The 18,458-nt window shown below is 39.9% G+C and overlaps 1 protein-coding gene across 6 annotated transcripts in view; it reads left to right on the forward strand.

The window, feature by feature from the left end:
- TBC1D9B (TBC1 domain family member 9B) overlaps nt 1–17,988 on the forward strand; it is a 43,521-nt gene extending 25,533 nt beyond the window's left edge. For 4 of the 6 annotated variants that reach the window (XM_074292350.1, XM_074292348.1, XM_074292351.1 and 1 more), the window contains 10 exons: nt 46–175; nt 475–573; nt 1,471–1,539; nt 2,153–2,393; nt 2,881–2,946; nt 8,966–9,037; nt 9,472–9,522; nt 11,132–11,185; nt 11,519–11,625; nt 15,825–17,988. In XM_074292350.1, the coding sequence (XP_074148451.1) occupies nt 46–175; nt 475–573; nt 1,471–1,539; nt 2,153–2,393; nt 2,881–2,946; nt 8,966–9,037; nt 9,472–9,522; nt 11,132–11,185; nt 11,519–11,625; nt 15,825–16,523 (1,588 nt within the window). In that variant the 3' untranslated portion in view covers nt 16,524–17,988. The remainder of the gene's footprint in view (nt 1–45; nt 176–474; nt 574–1,470; nt 1,540–2,152; nt 2,394–2,880; nt 2,947–8,965; nt 9,038–9,471; nt 9,523–11,131; nt 11,186–11,518; nt 11,626–15,824) is intronic. The other 2 variants (XM_074292347.1, XM_074292352.1) reach the window with 1 other exon arrangement.
- Nucleotides 17,989–18,458: the final 470 nt, after the last annotated feature.

Here is an 18,458-nt window from a genome sequence, read left to right on the forward strand (position 1 = left end):
ACTGTTTTCTAAACTGCGGAATTTTTTCCCCCTTTTTAATCACAGATACCTGGATAATGTAGTGAATAAACAAAGTGTTTCTCCACCTATCCCACATCTACATGCCCTACTCACCAGTGGAGATGAGCCTCCTCCTGAGATTGATATTTTTGAACTCTTGAAAACATCCTATGAGGTCAGGAATCACAGTAGATTTGGCTTTCTTTAACAATTGTACATTCATCATGGGATTGCCTGTCATTTAGGGGAGGGAGTAGAGAGAGAGAGGGGATAATTTGGAAAAATGATTACAAGGGATAATGTTACAAAAAAAATTTCTCATGCATATATATTGTCAAAAAATTTATAATAAAGTGACTTTGTTTTCAATAAAAAAAAAATTGTACATACATCCCAATTAACTGACTTAAATGTTGGCATATGCTGACATGCCTTTATCTGAAGTTATTTAACTGACTTTTTTTGCTTTTCTAGAAATTTAGCAGTTTAAGAGGAGATGATATTGAACAAATGCGGTTTAAGCAAAGGCTAAAAGTCATTCAGTCCTTGGAAGACACAGCAAAAAGGAGTGTGGTATGTGAAACCTCAAATTTGATCCAGAAGCTTTCATCAGGCAATCAGCACACTCTTGCCAGTATTGTTTTTAGGATTTCTACCTTTCTAGGATTTTCCTGGATTGTTTTCTATTCAGTAGAGAGAACTGCTGAGCACTGAAAGTACCACTTATGATTTAGCTCTGATTAATTCTCAGCATTATGGTTTGGTCAGTTATTGGAGTTTTCAAATGACTGTAGTTGCTGAACTGAGATCAGAAATTACTGTGTCTCTTTACAAAGCATTAAATTTGAGTTTGCTTTCTACCATTCTGTTGGAGTGGACAGATATATGTTTCTCTTCCTTCTGAAAGAAATATTGTAGGTCTAGGATTTCCTATCTGTGACAAACCCTTGTAGTCTTCTGGTTATCCTTCTTTGTACTTGAGGGCAGGAGAAGACACTACCTATTATCTATACTATGGTGAGGGATTACTCTATGAGTAGTTAGTCATTCATGTCTCTCCAGTTTATTTCCATTACCTTACACTTTTTCATTCTTGGAGGTAACATGGGAAGAATTAGGAAATTCCATTTTAAAAGTTGGGTGCCATATTGCTTAGCTTTGGAGACCCAACCTCCCCTTCTTGAAATTCTAGTCATTTTTGGTTTTTTTTTTTTTTTACCATACTTTGATGTGCAGATCCATTGCAGAGGTTTGTTTTATTTGGTGCTACCCTGTACTCAGATTTCCTAATCAAAGATTAATCCACATTTGTCTTTTCTACACACACACACACATTCTTCTTACGTTATACTCACATTTGGGAATGAAAATGTTTTCTGTTTTCTAAAACGTTTTCATTTTTACTATCATAGAATCATTTGATTCTGCCTACTTTAGGTTCAATAAATACATTTTCTTCTTTATCCCAAGGTCCGAGCTATATCTAGTGATATTGGCTTTTCCATGGAAGAGTTAGAAGAGCTTTATATGGTGTTTAAGGTAGGATTCTAGAATGGACATTGCATATTTCATCTTTGTTGACTCTGAAAGTGAATTTTCCTGATTTTCTTCATCAAATCTACTTTCCTAAAGTAGAACAGCCAAGAGGTCTCCTGCTAAAAGAGAGATTTTCATAAGGTATTCCTCTGGTCATCATATGCCCTGGGTCCACTTGTGTCACATCTTTCTACTTTCAGCTTTCATCAGTTATACATGAGCTACACATGATAAACTTTTATAATTCCTGAGCTCTGCTTTCCTGCCTCCTTATTGACACTGCTTTCTTTTAACTCTTTACCTATAGCGAGACAAAAATGACTGTAATAAGACAATACAGGGGTAAACAAGAATGGAAATTAGCTTTAATACTTTTTTCCCTAGATGGGGTCTATGAACTTGGGGTTTTTAGATAAATAGATAACTATATTTCCATATAATTGGTTTTCTTTGTAATTCTGTATATTTTAGTTTATATATTTAAAAAATTTTAAGAATGGGTTCATAGGTTTTACTAGAGTATCAGAAGGATTCATGATTTTAAAAAGTTTAAGAACCTGTACTTTAGAAGCAATATGAAGATTTCAGTTCAGCAAATTACTCCTTCCACTTGTAGGCCAAATACTTGATGAGCTGTTACTGGGGCAATAACCGCATGGCAGCCATTCGCCGGGACCAGAGCCTCCCTTATCTGGAGCAGTATAGAATCGATGGAAACCAATTCAGGGAACTTTTTGTCAGCTTGACTCCCTGGACCTGTGGCTCTCATACTCCAGTGCTAGCTGGACGAATGTTCAGACTTCTGGATGAAAACAAAGACTCTCTCATCAACTTTAAAGAGTTTGTGACTGGGATGAGTAAGTGTCTTGAGGGCTTATTTGCTTTCCCAAATCTGTTAATGTTGCATAATAAATCACAAAGCTGATAAGAACCCTTATCTTATCCAAATTTCTCTTATGGCTGAAAATAAAGCCCAGAAAAGGGAATTGGTGAGTTAGTAACAATTACTAGGAATAGAAACTGGGTTCTTCACTACACATTCCCCCAGGGTTCTTAATTCAGGGCTGGTGAGAGTATGGTAATAATGCTAATAAGGCTTCCACCTTGTACTTAAGTAATTATTAGTCTCTCAAGAAGCCCAAAGCTTTAGACATAGAAGCCAGCTAAATCTTAACAGGAGCTGGTACAGGATAAAGCAATATTGTCCCATGTTACTTTCTGAATAATTCTGCCACTAGACACTTCTTTGAAGTAATAGCTGCCCCCTGTTGTGCTTTTCTAAATTCTGTGTGATGATGTCTTTGTGAATGAATCCAGATAAAATTACTTTCCTTTTCTAAATAGGTGGAATGTATCATGGAGACCTAACAGAGAAACTGAAAGTTCTTTACAAGCTACATCTTCCTCCAGGTAGGAGAACTCTGTACTCACTTCAGCCCCAGATGGAAGCCCCTGCTAAGTGTTTTCTAAGTGACTTGTAGCTAGCTGTCTGAAGCCCTACTGAACATTTTCAGATCTTGAAATGCAAGGTGTCTAGAGCATTGCTTAGTAAAGAAAAGGCCCTTCAGATCTCTGTGTCACATTGGTACAAGAAGAGGAGGCACAGAGCAACTTTTTTCCTAGATAAGAATTCATTCAGCTTTATGCAGCAAGATCCCAGCTGGAAATTTTTGAAGCCTTTCAGGACCTGAAGGGCTCAGGGCATCCCTCTGACTTTGAGGCAGTGAAGATTGAAATGGCAGTAAGACAGACAGGCTTTGAAGGAGAAGTGAATTTTGTGCTGTCTTGTACAACAGGTGGGTCCTGTGAATTGTGTGTATATACCATAGATTGCATCTGGAGGAGATTGCCTCCGTGCTGGAGAGTGAGCTCCCTGGGAGACCTGCTCTTCAACTTAGGGAAAACTTACAATTCCAGAGATCTCTTTGGCTGGTTCAGACAAGCTTCAAGCTCTTCTTAGGGGGGGAGTAAATAGACGGGGCCCCCACAGATATTTACAAATAAATCTAAAAGGAAAGTGACAATCCAGCTGTAGAATGTGGAGGGACCCCAGTCTTAAATCTCTTCCTGTCCATTTTAACAACTGTGTGACTTTTAACAACTTGTAATAGCACAATATTGTAAGGTGTTGCAGAGTACTGAAAAAGCCTGGATTTGTAATAAAAAGCAAGTCACTTTTCCGTTAGCCTCAGATTCCTGAACTGTAAAACTGGGTGATAATATTGGCATTGCCTGCCTTACAGAATTATAGATACCTCCATTTAACGATACAGCTCCACAGACATTTCCTGGGAGTCTAGGTAATTGGCTATGTGAGAAATCATGCATTTACAGAGGTAGCTTAGAGCTAGAAGATAAATGCTAAAAATGTGATTGTATATGTAGTTTGAGTTTTATTCTAGCACCACTAAGGAGTTGTTGGAGCTTCTTGGGAGGATCGTGGCATCTTCAGCCCTGTCCTTGACAAAGGGGAAAGACTAGAGTCAGGGAAGCTCATTAAGAGCCTGTGGCAACAGTACAGGCTTGATAGAATGAGAGCCTGAAGGAAAGCCTAGAAGTGGAAAAGAGGAGACTGATACAAGAGATTTTGTAGAGGGAGGGTCAGTAAGATTTGGCAGCTGATTGGCTCTGTGAGGGAAGAGCACCAAGGAAGACCCCAAGGTTGAGATCCTGGGCAAGCGGAAGAGTGGTGCTATCTGCCAAAGAAGTAGTGGCTAAGAGGGGAGATGGATTTAAAGGGAAAGATTATAGGCTCTGTTTTTGGATGTGTTGCATTTGAGATGTCCGTAGGACATCCAGGTAGAGGTTACTGACAGTAATTCGAGACTGGAGCTCAGAAGTGCTAGGATTAGGTAATGATTATTAGAGTATCATTATTATTAGATAATGATAATTAAACTCCAGAAACCTAATGATATCATCCAAAGAGCAAAAAAAAAACAGTAAAGTAGGTAGGGCAGAGCCTCGGGAAATACCCACTTTTAGGAGACCAAGGTGTGATCAGACCAGAGCAAACCAGGAGAGCTGTATTGTGAAGGCAAAAGGGGTGGAGTCATAATTAGGCTGTAGAAGTTGAGTGGTCAGGAGTTAAAAGGTACAAAGTAGTCCAGAAGGATGAGGACAGGAAAAAAAACTAGGTTTGGCAGTTATGAAATCATTGATGACCTCAGAGAGAAAATAAAAGCAGGTGGCAAACACTTGAGAGATAGAAAGTAAAGAATTGGAGGCATGGTATTTACACACATATATTGTATCTAGGTTATATTGTAACACATGTAAAATGTATGGGATTACCTGTCATCGGGGGGAGGGAGTGGAGGGAGGGAGGGGATAATTTGGAAAAATGAATAAAAATAAAATTAAATTAAATTTAAAAAAAAAAAGAATTGGAGGCAACAAATATACAGTTCTATATAAATTATGCATGTATTAGGAGTACTAGAGTAGTGGAAGTGATTGTCATTACACACATTCCACAAAAGTATGTCAGCTGAGACTCCATCAAGGTCATATAATTTAATGTGATTGATCTCTGGTCATAGACATATATATAGGATTTCTATTTCTGAAGATGAAGCAAAGTACAATTTGTGCCTATCTGGGAGATATTGTATTTATAGCATTAATCAAGGTAAAAATGTGGACAACTATCCTCTAAGAATAAGTCAGGCAATGACAAAACAACTCCCATTTACCCAACATAAATTTATACTGCAATTCCCCCATAATCATTCCCATAAAACAGGAATATAAGAATCATCATTCCCATTTTACAGCTGAAAAAAAAAACGGGGCATAAAAAGTTGTGATATTTCCAGGATCACAGTAATTATCAGAGCCAGGATTTAAACCCAAGTTTCTTGACTGTACATCTCTTGATCTTTCCATTATACCAGATTGCCATTCAAACATTAGTAAGAAATCTTCCTAGAGTCTTTTTTAGTTTCAAATGATTGCTCATAGATATAGGTTGTATGAGCTCAGTTCCCTGAAATGTACTAGTTCCTTTATGATAAAGGGAACTTGCTCAGTTATCCTGTAAAGTTGTACTTCTGGTATTCTTGCAAAAGCTGCCATGTGGATGATAGTGTAACCATTTCTGCCTTTATTATATCTAAAATTGAATCTAAGGGATCTATTCTAATCCAGATTTCTTTTTCAAAAGAGTTTAGTTATGTATAGGCATCTAGGTAATACTGGTAGCTAAGGTTTGAAATCAAAAAGTGAGTTCAAATCTTACCTCAGACATGTATTAGCTATATGATCCAATCATGAAGCCTTAGGTCTTTCATCTATACAATGAACTCAATAGCATCTACTTCATAGAATTGTTAAGATTCAATGAGATCATAAAGTGTTTTGTAAATTTTGAAACACTGTGACTGTTGGTGATTATTATAATAGCTTTAACCAGTTTCCACTTTTAGTATCCATTTGGATACAATACATATGGTATCCATAATCTTCTGCCTTTCTTCCAGTCCACACAGAATCAAGAAATAGTGTGGCAGTTTCTCTATTTTCCAAAGCAGAGAATAACCAAGGCTATATTTGTCCTATCTGCAATATGTTATAGGGCATAGTTAGAAGAAAAGCTGGCCCAAAAGACTCTAGAATTCAACTCAGCAAATATTCATTATGCACCTAGTATGTATGAGGTACTAGGAACTATTCAAGATGAAGAAAGATATGGTCCCAGCCCTCATATGTAATGGAGAGATGTTCATTCCATGTTAAGCTCCTTATCCCTGTAGCCTCACCATTCCATTTGGATGTGGGATCAGACTGATGAAGTTGTGAAAATAAGTTCTAAGAGGGAAATGATGACTTCAATGAAAGGGATAATCAAGAAAGAAATGATTGCTACATAGCACAGTCAATAACACTGGCACCCGTTGGCTAAAATTGTGGGTGAGATTCCTCCTAAATTTAGACCTTGGACGTTGCTGTCTAACATATGGTTATGAAAATAAATCCCTTTGATCTTGACTTTTCCCTTTTGATTCATGTAGTTAACCCTAGAAAGTTAGCCCCTGGGAACCAGTGTACCTGATCCACAGACCTTCTAAAAGAAGTCATGATAGAATCATTGTGAGATGTGATTATCAAGGTCTAGCTGTGACTGCTTAGAGGATGGACAACTAGGTGATACAGTGGGCTAGAGCGGCAGCCCTGAAGTCAGGAAGACCTGCCTCAGGCACCCACTGGCTATGTGCCATTGGGCAAGTCACTTAACCCTGTCTGCTTCAGTTTGCTCATCTGTAAAATGAGAAAACCCCAAATGGGGTCACAAAGAGTCAGAAATGATTACAGAGAGAGTTAGATGCTCAACAACTATCTACTGTGACACAGTTAAACCACATTGACCATCTCAGGAAGCAGGGGGGAGTGGGCAGCTAGGTGGTGCAGTGGATAGAGCACCAGCCCTGAAGTCAGAAGGACCTGAGTTCAAATCTGTCCTCAGACACTTAACACATCCTAGCTGTGTGACCCTAGGCAAAGTCACTTAACCCCAGTTGCCTCAGCAAAAAAAAATAAATAAATAAAAATAAAAAAATTAGGGAGGAGTAAGATTTTATATGGATCACATGTCTTTCTCTGCTGGAGAAGAGGACAAAGTGACCAGTTGTGAGAAACAATCTGGGGTAAATTCTTCAACTGTCTTAGATAGCAGGAACCCTAAAAGTCACGACACTGCATCATACAGAGGAAACAGCAGATGGGGCTCACATAGCAGGACAGGGGAAGGGCCCAGCTCAAACCCAGAGAGAGGACTGAAACACTTAACTTTTTCCTCAGTGGACTGGGGAATGGTTGCCTCCTTTTTCCTCCCCTCTGGGCAAGTGGTTTTTAGTTTCACTCTTTCCTTAGGTCTAGTACCTATCCCTATCCCTACTTTCCCTCAGCTTCTTAGTGTTCTTGATTGGTTTATTGTTTATCTACACCTGTTTTAGGGCCTTCCTGGTTAAAAAATGCTCTCTACTAATGCTGAGCACCTGCTCTTCTTCATTTTATAATCTAAAGGAGTTGCTAGACTAAAGCACTTTTTAAAATGTTTATGATAAACTTGATTGTCTACCAACAAAACCACCAGCCAAATTAATATACAATACAAAAGGAGGGATCTTAACCCAAATCCAAAAGGATTCACCAAGAAAATGCTTTTGTTCTCTCTCATCCCCTGTCTACTTTTGGCCCTCTTTTCCTTCCTACTTCCAGTAAGGCACTTTTAAAAAACCACGGCCATGGGCCTAGAAATCAAGGAAAAACTTTCAGCTTTATTATATTCAGCTAAATTCTCTTTAAAAACACAATAACAGTGATAGAACCCACACATTAAAATATATGGGCATATCCTCTGTGTACATATGTGCCTCACATAGTGCCTTTAGAGTCAGAGTGCTTTACATTGTCTGCTTCAAGTATCACTGTCCTCATTTGACAGATGAATAAGTGGCCTGGGGGACGAGGGCCAGCACTTCCCACCCACCAGCCTCACTGCCTGTGGTAAAAGATGGGAGTGGAGGCAGTGACCATGGTCACTGCAGAGCTTTAGTCATGTTGGGTGGTGTGAGAAGGAAGGCTCAAGGTAATGGAGCAAAGGGAGGAAAGTCCACCTGCTGCTCTCCCTGCCATCCACCTTAGTCTTCTACTAAAGGTAATTTGCTCAGGAATGATTGAACCTAGAATCTTAAACACTTATGTCCTCAAAGCCAACTTTTGGTGCATATAATGATAAAGTCCATTCTGAAGGGCAGGCTCCAACGCTTTGCTTTTTTCTATCCTACGGCATTCCAGAATAGGAGATTTGCTACTGGCCAAACAGCACTGAAACCAGAGAAGATAAATCTGTTTGCTTTGGGAATTCATTGTTTATGGCTTCCCTCCTCAGGACTAACAAGCAGCAGAGCAGCCAGTAGTAAAAGAATTTCTGGAAGGGGTGGAAATGTGAGCCATGATTAGTACTCCAGGATTCACCTGAGGAGGAGGCTTGAGAAGCAGTTGGCCATGGGCTCACTCTGGTTCTCCTCTCCAGCCAGAGAGGATGCCCAAGGGTGAGAGGCCATAGGTAAGAAGAGCTTGACACAAAATCTGAAGACACAGAGGGATGAGGCTCACAATGTGTCAGGGTGCTGGGAATAGGCACAGTGAGGATGTTATCCCAGGACATTTGTGGAGAGAAGCGGAGTTGTTGGTTCTTCTGATGTGTCTCATGACTAGTCACAATGGCCGCCTCCTCTTGAGGAAGGAGCTCAGCTTTCCCTCTTCTATGCTGCTAGAAGAAACTGTAGGCCTGTCAAGAGCTGTTTTGTCAGCTCAGGTTCATAGGTGATAGTGTTGGAAATGACCAGAGTCACTTTGGGAACAGGAGTGCTGAGATGACTGCATCATTCTTCCTCACCCCTTTTGTCTTGCTCTTTTTGCCCAGCCCTGAGCACAGAGGAAGCAGAATCGGCTCTGGAGGCAGCACAGTACTTTCCAGAAGACCTCTCTGCAGAAGGTAAGGGAAACAGAAAAGGGCTGACCCCAGTGGCCTTAGCTGGGCCCTCAGTGGTGTGAGATTTTTCAGGGTTGCTCTCCTCAATAATTAAGGACCTTCTGCCCCTCAGAAAGTGGCATGACTCCCCATAAATTATCAGGGCCTAGCACTACTGCTAACTGCACTGTCCCCTTTTTAGGAGTTAGCAATGTCCCTGTAAAAGCCAGAGTTTCCCCACCAGGAGGAGCTGCTTGCCAGGACATGGGCCCACATGTTGTGGAGCTCCAAAAAGATGTTCCTGAGGCAAACCTGCCTTTCCTGCTTCTGCAGTTTGCATAAGCAGCTCATTGGCATTTCTGTTCCTGTTTTCTTAACTTCGGATTCTTCAGTGTCTGTGTATTCCCTGAATTTTTCTTCTTCCTTTTATCCCCTCTCTTCCCTCCGGGATGCTTCAGTATCTCCTTTTGTCTCAGACCTGGATCTCTTCCTGCACTGTGAGACTCCAGGTCAGTCCCAAGCAGTATGCTGCCTTCTTGTACTAAGAATACAAATCCCTAAAGAAACATTATCTTTGTCAGTCTTTTCTGTAGATTTATCATTTCAGTTTGTCATGGCACATCTACTAGGATATAATATTCTTGGTGCTTGAGCCTTTCTAATGCATGGTGAGAGAGGGGATGTGGCCTAGTCAGATGAATCAGTATTCAGAAGTGAAGCACTATAAACTCTAATATCCACTTTATTGCTAAAGGCAATAAAAAGTAACCTTTAGCACCCTAGTTCTCCCATCTGCAAAGTGGACAAAATGTTATTGTCGTGTGGGGAAATGGGGTGGAATAATTGGAAATGGTAAAACACTCTTTACTTAAATGTAATTCAGCAAGCATTTGTGGACATCTACTATTTTCTGCTGTGATAGATGTTAAGAATACTTAATGTTATTTATGGCAAGCAGCAGCCACATATATTGGCTGGTAAAGTTACAAGACAATTTGCATGACATTGGGACTCACCTGATTTGAATGATTTGCTTAAATGTAAATATTGAGTTTGAAAGATTCCGAGTATATCAAATTAGACAAACTAGAGCAGTCTTTTTTATATCATATTCAACTAGGGAGAAGAGAAGCTTGCTCACCTGCTCTCTCTTCCTGCACCACCATTTCAGCCAAGTCGAAAGGAGTAGCTAGCTGTAGGATATTTGGTTGGCCTGCATTCACCCAGTTTAGTACCAATTCTCAGAGATAGTTTGTGCTAATTGTGATGTGCTCCTGGTATAGCTTCAGGAAAATAAATTGCCTTAAAAACCTGAAAATTAAATACCAGACATGTATACCAGATCATAGAATTAAAGAGGTTAAAGCTGGAAGGGACCTAAGAGATTATCTTGTCCACCCTTATATTTTATAAAGAAGTTAAATGTGGTCATATACTCAGTAAATGGCAGAGCTAAGATGGATGCCCAGGTGGTTGGACTAGAAGTATTCTTGCTATAGTGTCAGCCAGCCAACAAGCCTTTATTATCATACTGCTTAATCAATCAAGATATTAATGCAGGTGAAATTTCCTTGAGTTTTCAGCTCTCCCTACGGAATACTGATTTTCATAGGGAGTCTATTTACCCCTGAGACTATGTCATCCCTTTGGTCCTTTATATATGAAAAGCAATTATAGCATGATTTTTATTCTTACAAGGATCATCGTAACATCTTTCTTTTGTTTCACCTTTTGCAGAAGTAATGTTTACCTTGAGCTTATGGGAGTTCTTTCTAAAGTTGAGCATAGGAACAAAAGAGGAAAGAAGATGGAAAAGAGAGCTAGGGGTACAGCAGAAATTACAAAGTGGTGGTGGGGGGCAAAAGGGAGGGAAGAGAGAGGGAAACTACAATGTGATGCAGTTGGGAGATAGTTGCTATGGGGAAATAGAGAAAAAAATGGGGTCCGGTTGTGCAATGAAAATACTGAACTAAGCTTTGAAATAATTTTCTAAAATAAGTTTTTCTGAAAATAAATTTTCCAGAAGTAATTTCCTAAAATAAGTTTCAAAATTTTCATTTGTATATTATGACATATATTCTGTGTTTTTGTTTTTTTTTTCTCTTTTTGGTTGCTTAGAAGCAGCATCTCCTGAAGAAGGAAATAAAAATGGAGACTTCAAAGATAAAAGAGGTAATGTGCTACTGCACATTGTCAGATAGGACCTATTAATACTAATGTGATATGTGCATTTCACATCCACACCCACACCCCTTTTCTATATCCTATTGTCTTCCTAGTAATGATAATGAAAAAAGACACAATGAAAAGACAAGTGGAAAGTACTATAGTCTTTTTGAATCCTGACATGTAGCCCTCTCTCTGTGTTAAATGAACCTTACTTAGCATTACCAACTTTAGTCTCCAGTCCATGATCATTTTTGGATTTTTCTTCAGTTCACTAAGGAAGTAATTTCTGTATCCTATGGAACCTCTGACTTTTCTGTTTTTTTCCTTTCTTTGCAGAAGAGAAGGGGGCCAGCTCCCCAGACTACAGATACTACCTTCAAATGTGGGCCAATGAGAAAGAGTCCAAGAAAGAAACTATTAAGGATCTTCCCAAAATGAGCCAGGTAGGAAAGTCAAAGAGAAAGTAGAAAATGCAGAGTATGCACTTATATGCTTTTTATTTAAGAATGAGGACAGTTGTCTCTTATGGGAGGTCTGAGATTCCCATGGTCTTCATGGGCTCAGTTTCTTGCTCAGTGAAATAAGGAATTTGAACTAGATAGCCTGATTGGACTAAATAGCCTCATCTAACCTTAGCATTCTATGGTAAAAAGCCTCTGAAGTTCTGGGAAAAATGACAAATGAGATTAAAAGTCCTAGCATTAGATAACTCACCATGCCCAGAGCTATGTGTTTTTCCTCCCAAGCTGAGGTTGTCTCCCCTCCCTGCCACTAGATAAGTCTTCCAGTTACAATTCTGGCCTTATATGTCATATTCTTTTCTAATGCTAATTATTCCAGGTATACTTTTCACTTACCCCTTAGGAATACATTTGTTATGGCATAATTTTAAATGTAGAACACTCAGATACAATAACCTGTGTACCCACTCTTCTCCTTCCTCCCCTTCCTAACCCCCTCATCCCCACCGCTGGGCCCAGAACAACATTTTACTGTGCCCATGAGGGCGGCAAAAGGCAAGCTGTCCCTTTCTTCTGTTTGCAGCTTTTAGGGCTCTTCTGGTGCCAATTAAATAATGGTTCTGGTTGCCTGGGGTCTTCCCAGGAGGGTTTTGCATTCCTGTGACTTTATCATGACACTTACACCCTGGTATGGATTACTCTTGGCTTGAAGGTATTGGAAACAGAAGGAATGAAAGTGAAAGGTTTCTCTGAGGGCATGGGAATGTTTCATTTTGTTCTCTTGCCTTTTAAGACCCTTCTAAGGTGCTATTCTACTCCTGTGCCAGCCCAGCCATTACAAGATGGTTTGTCTTGGCATAATACCAAGCTAGACAGCTTGAAATGCCTTGCCAGGAGGGCATCATTTTCACCCTCCGGCCCAGACCAACAAGAATCACATGTTTCCTAATGTGGACTCATTATGAATCTCAATGCTCAGATCAATCCTGAGACACAAAAACAGCCAAAAATTAGACCTCACTTAGAAAAGTTTTAAGGTTTCCTTCTTAAATATCAGAGCTCTAGAATCTGAAATCCCAGTATTCCTATGATCTGCTAATGATACCACAGCGTCTTTTTCTCCTAACCTCACTGATGGCTCTGCTGAGCTCCAGGAGTGAGTCACATTGGCAGGACCAACAAGGTGGCTGCTTTAGTGCCTGCTTTGATAGACAGGGCACACACACTTTGGTTCCATATCTTTAAATAGCAATATTCTTTTTTAATGTTTGTTTGAGGCCTTTTAATTCTTAGATAATTGTCACTTCTCAGGGACTTCATATTCCCCAGTCCCCTAATCCCCATCATGAATAGTTCCCCTTTTTGATCTCCCATGTAACAAAGAAGTAGAAAAAAATAAGTTAACACTTTGACCACATCTGACAGTGATACTGTGAGCCTCATTCCACACTTGCAATGTACCTGTATCTCTAATGAAAGGCTTCATCATCCTCATTGGTCCTCTGAAGTCACAATTGGACATGGCATTGATTAGAGTTCTGACATCTTTCTTTATTGTTTACATTATTGTGGTCATCCTCTAATTAAGAACAGCATTTTTCACAGAGAACTAGCATAGCATAAAAAACAGAAACCTGGCTTCAGAAACAGGAAGTCATATTCTTTTCTATAACCTATAACTATAAGCAATTCACTTATCCTCTCAGCGATCCCAGATAAATCTCTTGAGATTATAATTTGCAGAGTAGATGATAGTCTACATTGGTATAAGGAATTTACTCACTGGGTATTCCCTATACCAATTAAATAACAGGTCCAGTCCCCAAAAAAATGTATTGTTATCTAACCTCAACCTTTACTGTCATCTGTCCTTACTTAACCTTGATAAAGCTTTGTAATTCCAACAGTGGCTTATTCCTTTTTTTTTTTTTTTTTTTTACTTTTATAAATTTCTTTTATTTCTTTTTAATATTTTATTATAGCTTTTTATTTACAAGATATATGCATGAGTAATTTTTCAGCATTGACAATTGCAAAACCTTTTGTTCAAATTTTTCCCCTCTTTCTCCCCACCCCCTCCCCCAGGTGGCAGGTAGACCAATACATGTTAAATATGTTAAAGTATAAGTTAAATACTATATATATATATACACACACACACACACACACACACATGTCCAAACAGTTATTTTGCTGTACAAAAAGAATCAGACTTTGAAATAGTGTACCATTGGCCTGTGAAGGAAATCAAAAATGTAGGCAGACAAAAATAGAGGCATTGGGAATTCTATGTAGTGGTTCATAGTCATCTCCCAGAGTTCTTTCGCTGGGCATAACTGGTTCAGGGCATTATTGCTCTATTGGAACTGATTTGGTTCTTGTTGAAGATGGCCACGTTCATCAGAATTGATCATCATATAATATTGTTGTTGAAGTGTATAATGATTTCCTGCTCATTTTACTCAGCCTCAGTTCATGTAAGTCTCTCCAGGCCTATCTGAAATCATCCTGTTGGTCATTTCTTACAGAACAATAATATTCCATTACATTCATATACCACAATTTATTCAGCCATTCTCCAATTGATGGGCATCCACTCAGTTTCCAGTTTTTGGCCACTACAAAGAGGGCTACCACAAACATTTTGCACATACAGGTCCTACAGGTCCTCTTCCCTTCTTTAAGATCTCTTTGGGATATAAGCCCAGTAGTAACGCTGCTGGATCAAAGGGTATGCACAGTTTGATAACTTTTTGAGCACAGTTCCAAATCATTCTCCAGAATTCACAATTCCACCAACAATGTATCAGTGTCCCAGTTTTCCCACAAAACTCCAACATTCCGCATTATCTTTCCCTATCATTCTAGCCAATCTGACAGATGTGTAGTGGTATCTCAGAGTTGTCTTAATTTGCATTTCTTTGATTTATAATGACTTGGAGCATCTTTTCATATGGCTAGAAATAGTTTCAATTTCTTCGTCTGAGAATTGTCTTCATATCCTTTGACCATTTATCAATTGGAGAATGTCTTGATTTCTTATAAATTAGAGTCAATTCTCTATATATTTTGGAAATGAGGCCTTTATCAGAACTTTTGACTATAAAAATGTTTTACCAGTTTATTGCTTCCCTTCTAATTTTGTCTGCATTAGTTTTTTTTGTACAAAAACTTTTCAATTTGATACAATCAAAATTTTCTATTTTGTGATCAGTAATGATCTCTAGTTCTTCCTTGGTCATAAATTCCTTTCTACTCCACAGGTCTGAGAGGTAAACTATCCTATGTTCCCCTAATTTATTTATAATCTCATTCTTTATGCCCAGGTCATGAACCCATTTTGACCTTATCTTGGTGTACAGTGTTAAGTGTGGGTCAATGCCTAGTTTCTGCCATACTAATTTCCAATTTTCCCAGCAGTTTTTGTCAAACAGTGAATTCTTATCCCAAAAGCTGGATCTTTGAGTTTGTCAAACACTAGATTGTTAAAGTTATTGACTATTTTGTCTTTTGAACCTAACTTATTCCACTGATCAGTTACTCTATTTCTTAGCCAATACCAAATGGTTTTGGTGATCACTGCTTTATAATATAATTTTAGATCAGGTATAGCTAGGCCACCTTCATTTAATTTTTTTTCATTAGTTCCCTTGAGATTCTTGACTTTTTGTTCTTCCAGATGAACTTTATTGTTATTTTTTCTAGGTCATTAAAATAGTTTTTTGGGAGTCTGACTGGTATAGCACTAAATAAATAGATTAGTTTAGGTAGTATTGTCATCTTTATTATATTTGCTCACCCTATCCAAGAGCATTTAATATTTTTCCAGTTGGTTAGATCTGACTTTATTTGTGTGAAAAGTGTTTTGTAGTTTTGCTCATATAGTTTCCCTTGGCAGATAGATTCTCAAATATTTTATACTATTGGCAGTTACTTTAAATGGAATTTCTCTTTGTATCTCTGTTGGATTTTATTAGTGACATATAAGAATGCTGATGACTTATGTGGCTTTATTTTGTATCCTGCAACTTTGCTAAAGGTGTGGATTATTTCTAATAGCTTTTTAGTAGAAGGTTTACTCCTTTCTAATGCTTTAAGGTTTACCAGGGTGATAGCCATTGAGCAGGCTGCTATTTCATTCTCTAACCCATGTCTCTTCTTTTATCTTCCCCACATAAAAGGAGCAATTTATTGAATTATGCAAGACACTTTATAATATGTTCAGCGAGGACCCAGTAGAACAAGAGCTGTATCATGCCATCGCCACTGTGGCCAGCCTCCTTCTCCGCATTGGAGAGGTTGGCAAGAAATTTTCTGGCCGGCCCCACAAAAAACCAGAGGGTAACTCATCCGCCAGCAACGACCAGGACTTGACAAGTGAGGAAGAGTCTCTCCCTTCAGAACACAAGCAGAGCTTAGCTGGGGAGCAGCATTCCCCTGTGGACCCAGAACATAGAGCTGCGGGAGACATGCACTCTGGAAAGACGTTGCGGGAGAACCAGCTTGTAAGTGAGGAAGGGCGAGGAGAAGGGCAGGGATCTCCCTCCCAGCTTCTGTCAGACGATGAAACCAAAGACGACATGTCTATGTCTTCCTACTCCATGGTGAGCACCAGCTCCCTGCAGTGTGAGGACATTGCTGATGACACAGTGCTAGTGGGCTGTGAAGCAGGCAGCCCTGCCTCCAGGTACGGCAGCACCATTGATACTGATTGGTCCATATCCTTCGAGCAGATCTTGGCTTCCATATTGACAGAGACTGCACTGGTGAACTTCTTTGAGAAAAAGGTGGATATTGGCCTGAAGATCAAGGATCAGAAGAAAATGGAAAGGCAGTTCAGTTCATCCAGTGACTATGAACTCTCCTCCATTTCAGGGTGACCCTCATGTAAATGAAGAGTAAAATTTTAGAAGGTAAATGAGTGAGAATTGGACCACTGTGGCACAAGATGGGAGAATTTTTTTTTTTTAATTTTAACAGACAAGCCCAGAATTCTCCATAGCATCAGTGACAAGCATAATTGAAGGGATAGCCTTTCCCAGGTGGCTAAGGAATGTAGACACCTTGCTTCTCTAGCCAAAATTATTTGAGGCACAGAGGGGCAAAATTGTTGTAATCTTATTGCTATCAGTAACTCCTGGTGCCCACGGCTCTGAGAACCACACAGTAAATTATGCATGTCTGCCTCTGCTTGTATAGTTTTCAGGAGTTATTATTAAAGCAGTGTTTGTTTGGGGCGCAGCTGCCCTCTCTGTACCCTGCCTTCTCAGGCTCTTAGGTGATTTTACCCAGAGGAGGCAGCCTCGCAGCAACCGTCCCCTCCTTTGGCTGCCCGCCTCTGAGCTGCCACACTATATAAATGCCACAGGGCCTGCTCTCTGAGGACAGACTCCCAGGACCACTGCTGTAACGCAGCAAGCCTGCTCTAGTTCACTTGTCCCTGTGCTGCAGGTTCCTGGTTTCAGTGACCCACAGGCACAGCTCTGCCTGTGCTGTCACTTGGCCTTTTGCCAGGAGATAGGTTTGGAGTTTAACCCTTCATATGTGAGTTAGGTGCTAAAATCATCCATCCCTTCAGGAGGCTCTGTAGGGAGGGCAGAGTTCACCAGGGTGAAGCCTGGAGGGATTTCTTAGAGTAGGCCTCCAACCTGGGGGAATGGGCAGATATAATTACTGTTACTTTCACTATTATCCTTTTCATTTCTTTTACTATTAACATTTAAAAGAGCACCAGATATTCTTGGCATATCTTATTTTAGTCATTTAAGTTTGCTTCAAAGTGAATCACTGTTCAGTGCCTACCTTATAACATGCCCTGAAAAGAAGAGTGCTCTTCCTCCCAGTATGTGATACAGAAGCCCAGGGCCAGTATGCTTCAGCAGCTTCCAGAGCAATGTCCAAAAAGCTGGCTTCTCAGAGGCTGCTGGGAACAAAGCGCACTGCAAAAGGAGCCTCGGCTCTGTCAGCCCCTCTTGGGGAGAGGGAAGTTCTGCAGACACTTACAGAGGAGGGGCTTACACAGGCTTCTCCTAAGTCCTTTAGGCTAAGACTTGGTCTGCCTTACCTGGAAGAAAGGGACAGACCTTCTACAAAGCCAAGCATGGAAAGGGAGGAAAGAGTCTGTGCTCTGGTTTAACCCAGTACAAAAGGTACCCATGGGAGGAAGTTTTAAAAGGCAGGAAAAAAGTTTTCAGTGTAGGGCCTTCTGTAGCCTTTCACCTGAGAGGGATGCCACGTCCTTAGCTTCTTACTTCTGCCTCCTCAGCTGTGGCTAGAAACCCTCCTGCTTTTTACTAAATGTTGTAACTTATTGTAATGATTTTAAAATAAAAATACTCTACATGATCTTACTTTCTCCAGCCTGATCTGTCATGTGATTAGTGAAAGAAGCAAAAACAGCAGGTTGGAGCTACATAAATCTGGAAACCTGTCTCCAAATAATCCTTCCTTCTTCAGGTCCCAATCTTGGATCCTATCTTCTGCTTCCTGCTTCCTCCTCTCCTTTCCCTCATCATCTGTCCACATCATTCTTCATCACCTTCATCCTCTTGCATCCTCTTTTTCTGTCTGTCCATAAGGCCCCAGTCTCTTCCCTTGTTCAGAGAAGAACTTTTGCATGAAGTCTGGATCTGTGTCACCTCCAAGGACCAACAACGTGGCTGCCATAAATTGAAGCCTCCTTCCCCTGAACCCTTTCCTAGGTGGACAGAAGCCTTCTACAATTAGCTGAGAGAGTCCCAACCAAAAGATGGCATCAGCAACAACCCAACTGTGTAATCAGAACCTAGAGGCCAGTGTGGCCACAAAATCTTATC

Source organism: Sminthopsis crassicaudata, chromosome 2 (genome assembly GCF_048593235.1).
Source record: "Sminthopsis crassicaudata isolate SCR6 chromosome 2, ASM4859323v1, whole genome shotgun sequence".
Classification (NCBI taxonomy): Eukaryota; Metazoa; Chordata; class Mammalia; order Dasyuromorphia; family Dasyuridae; genus Sminthopsis; species Sminthopsis crassicaudata.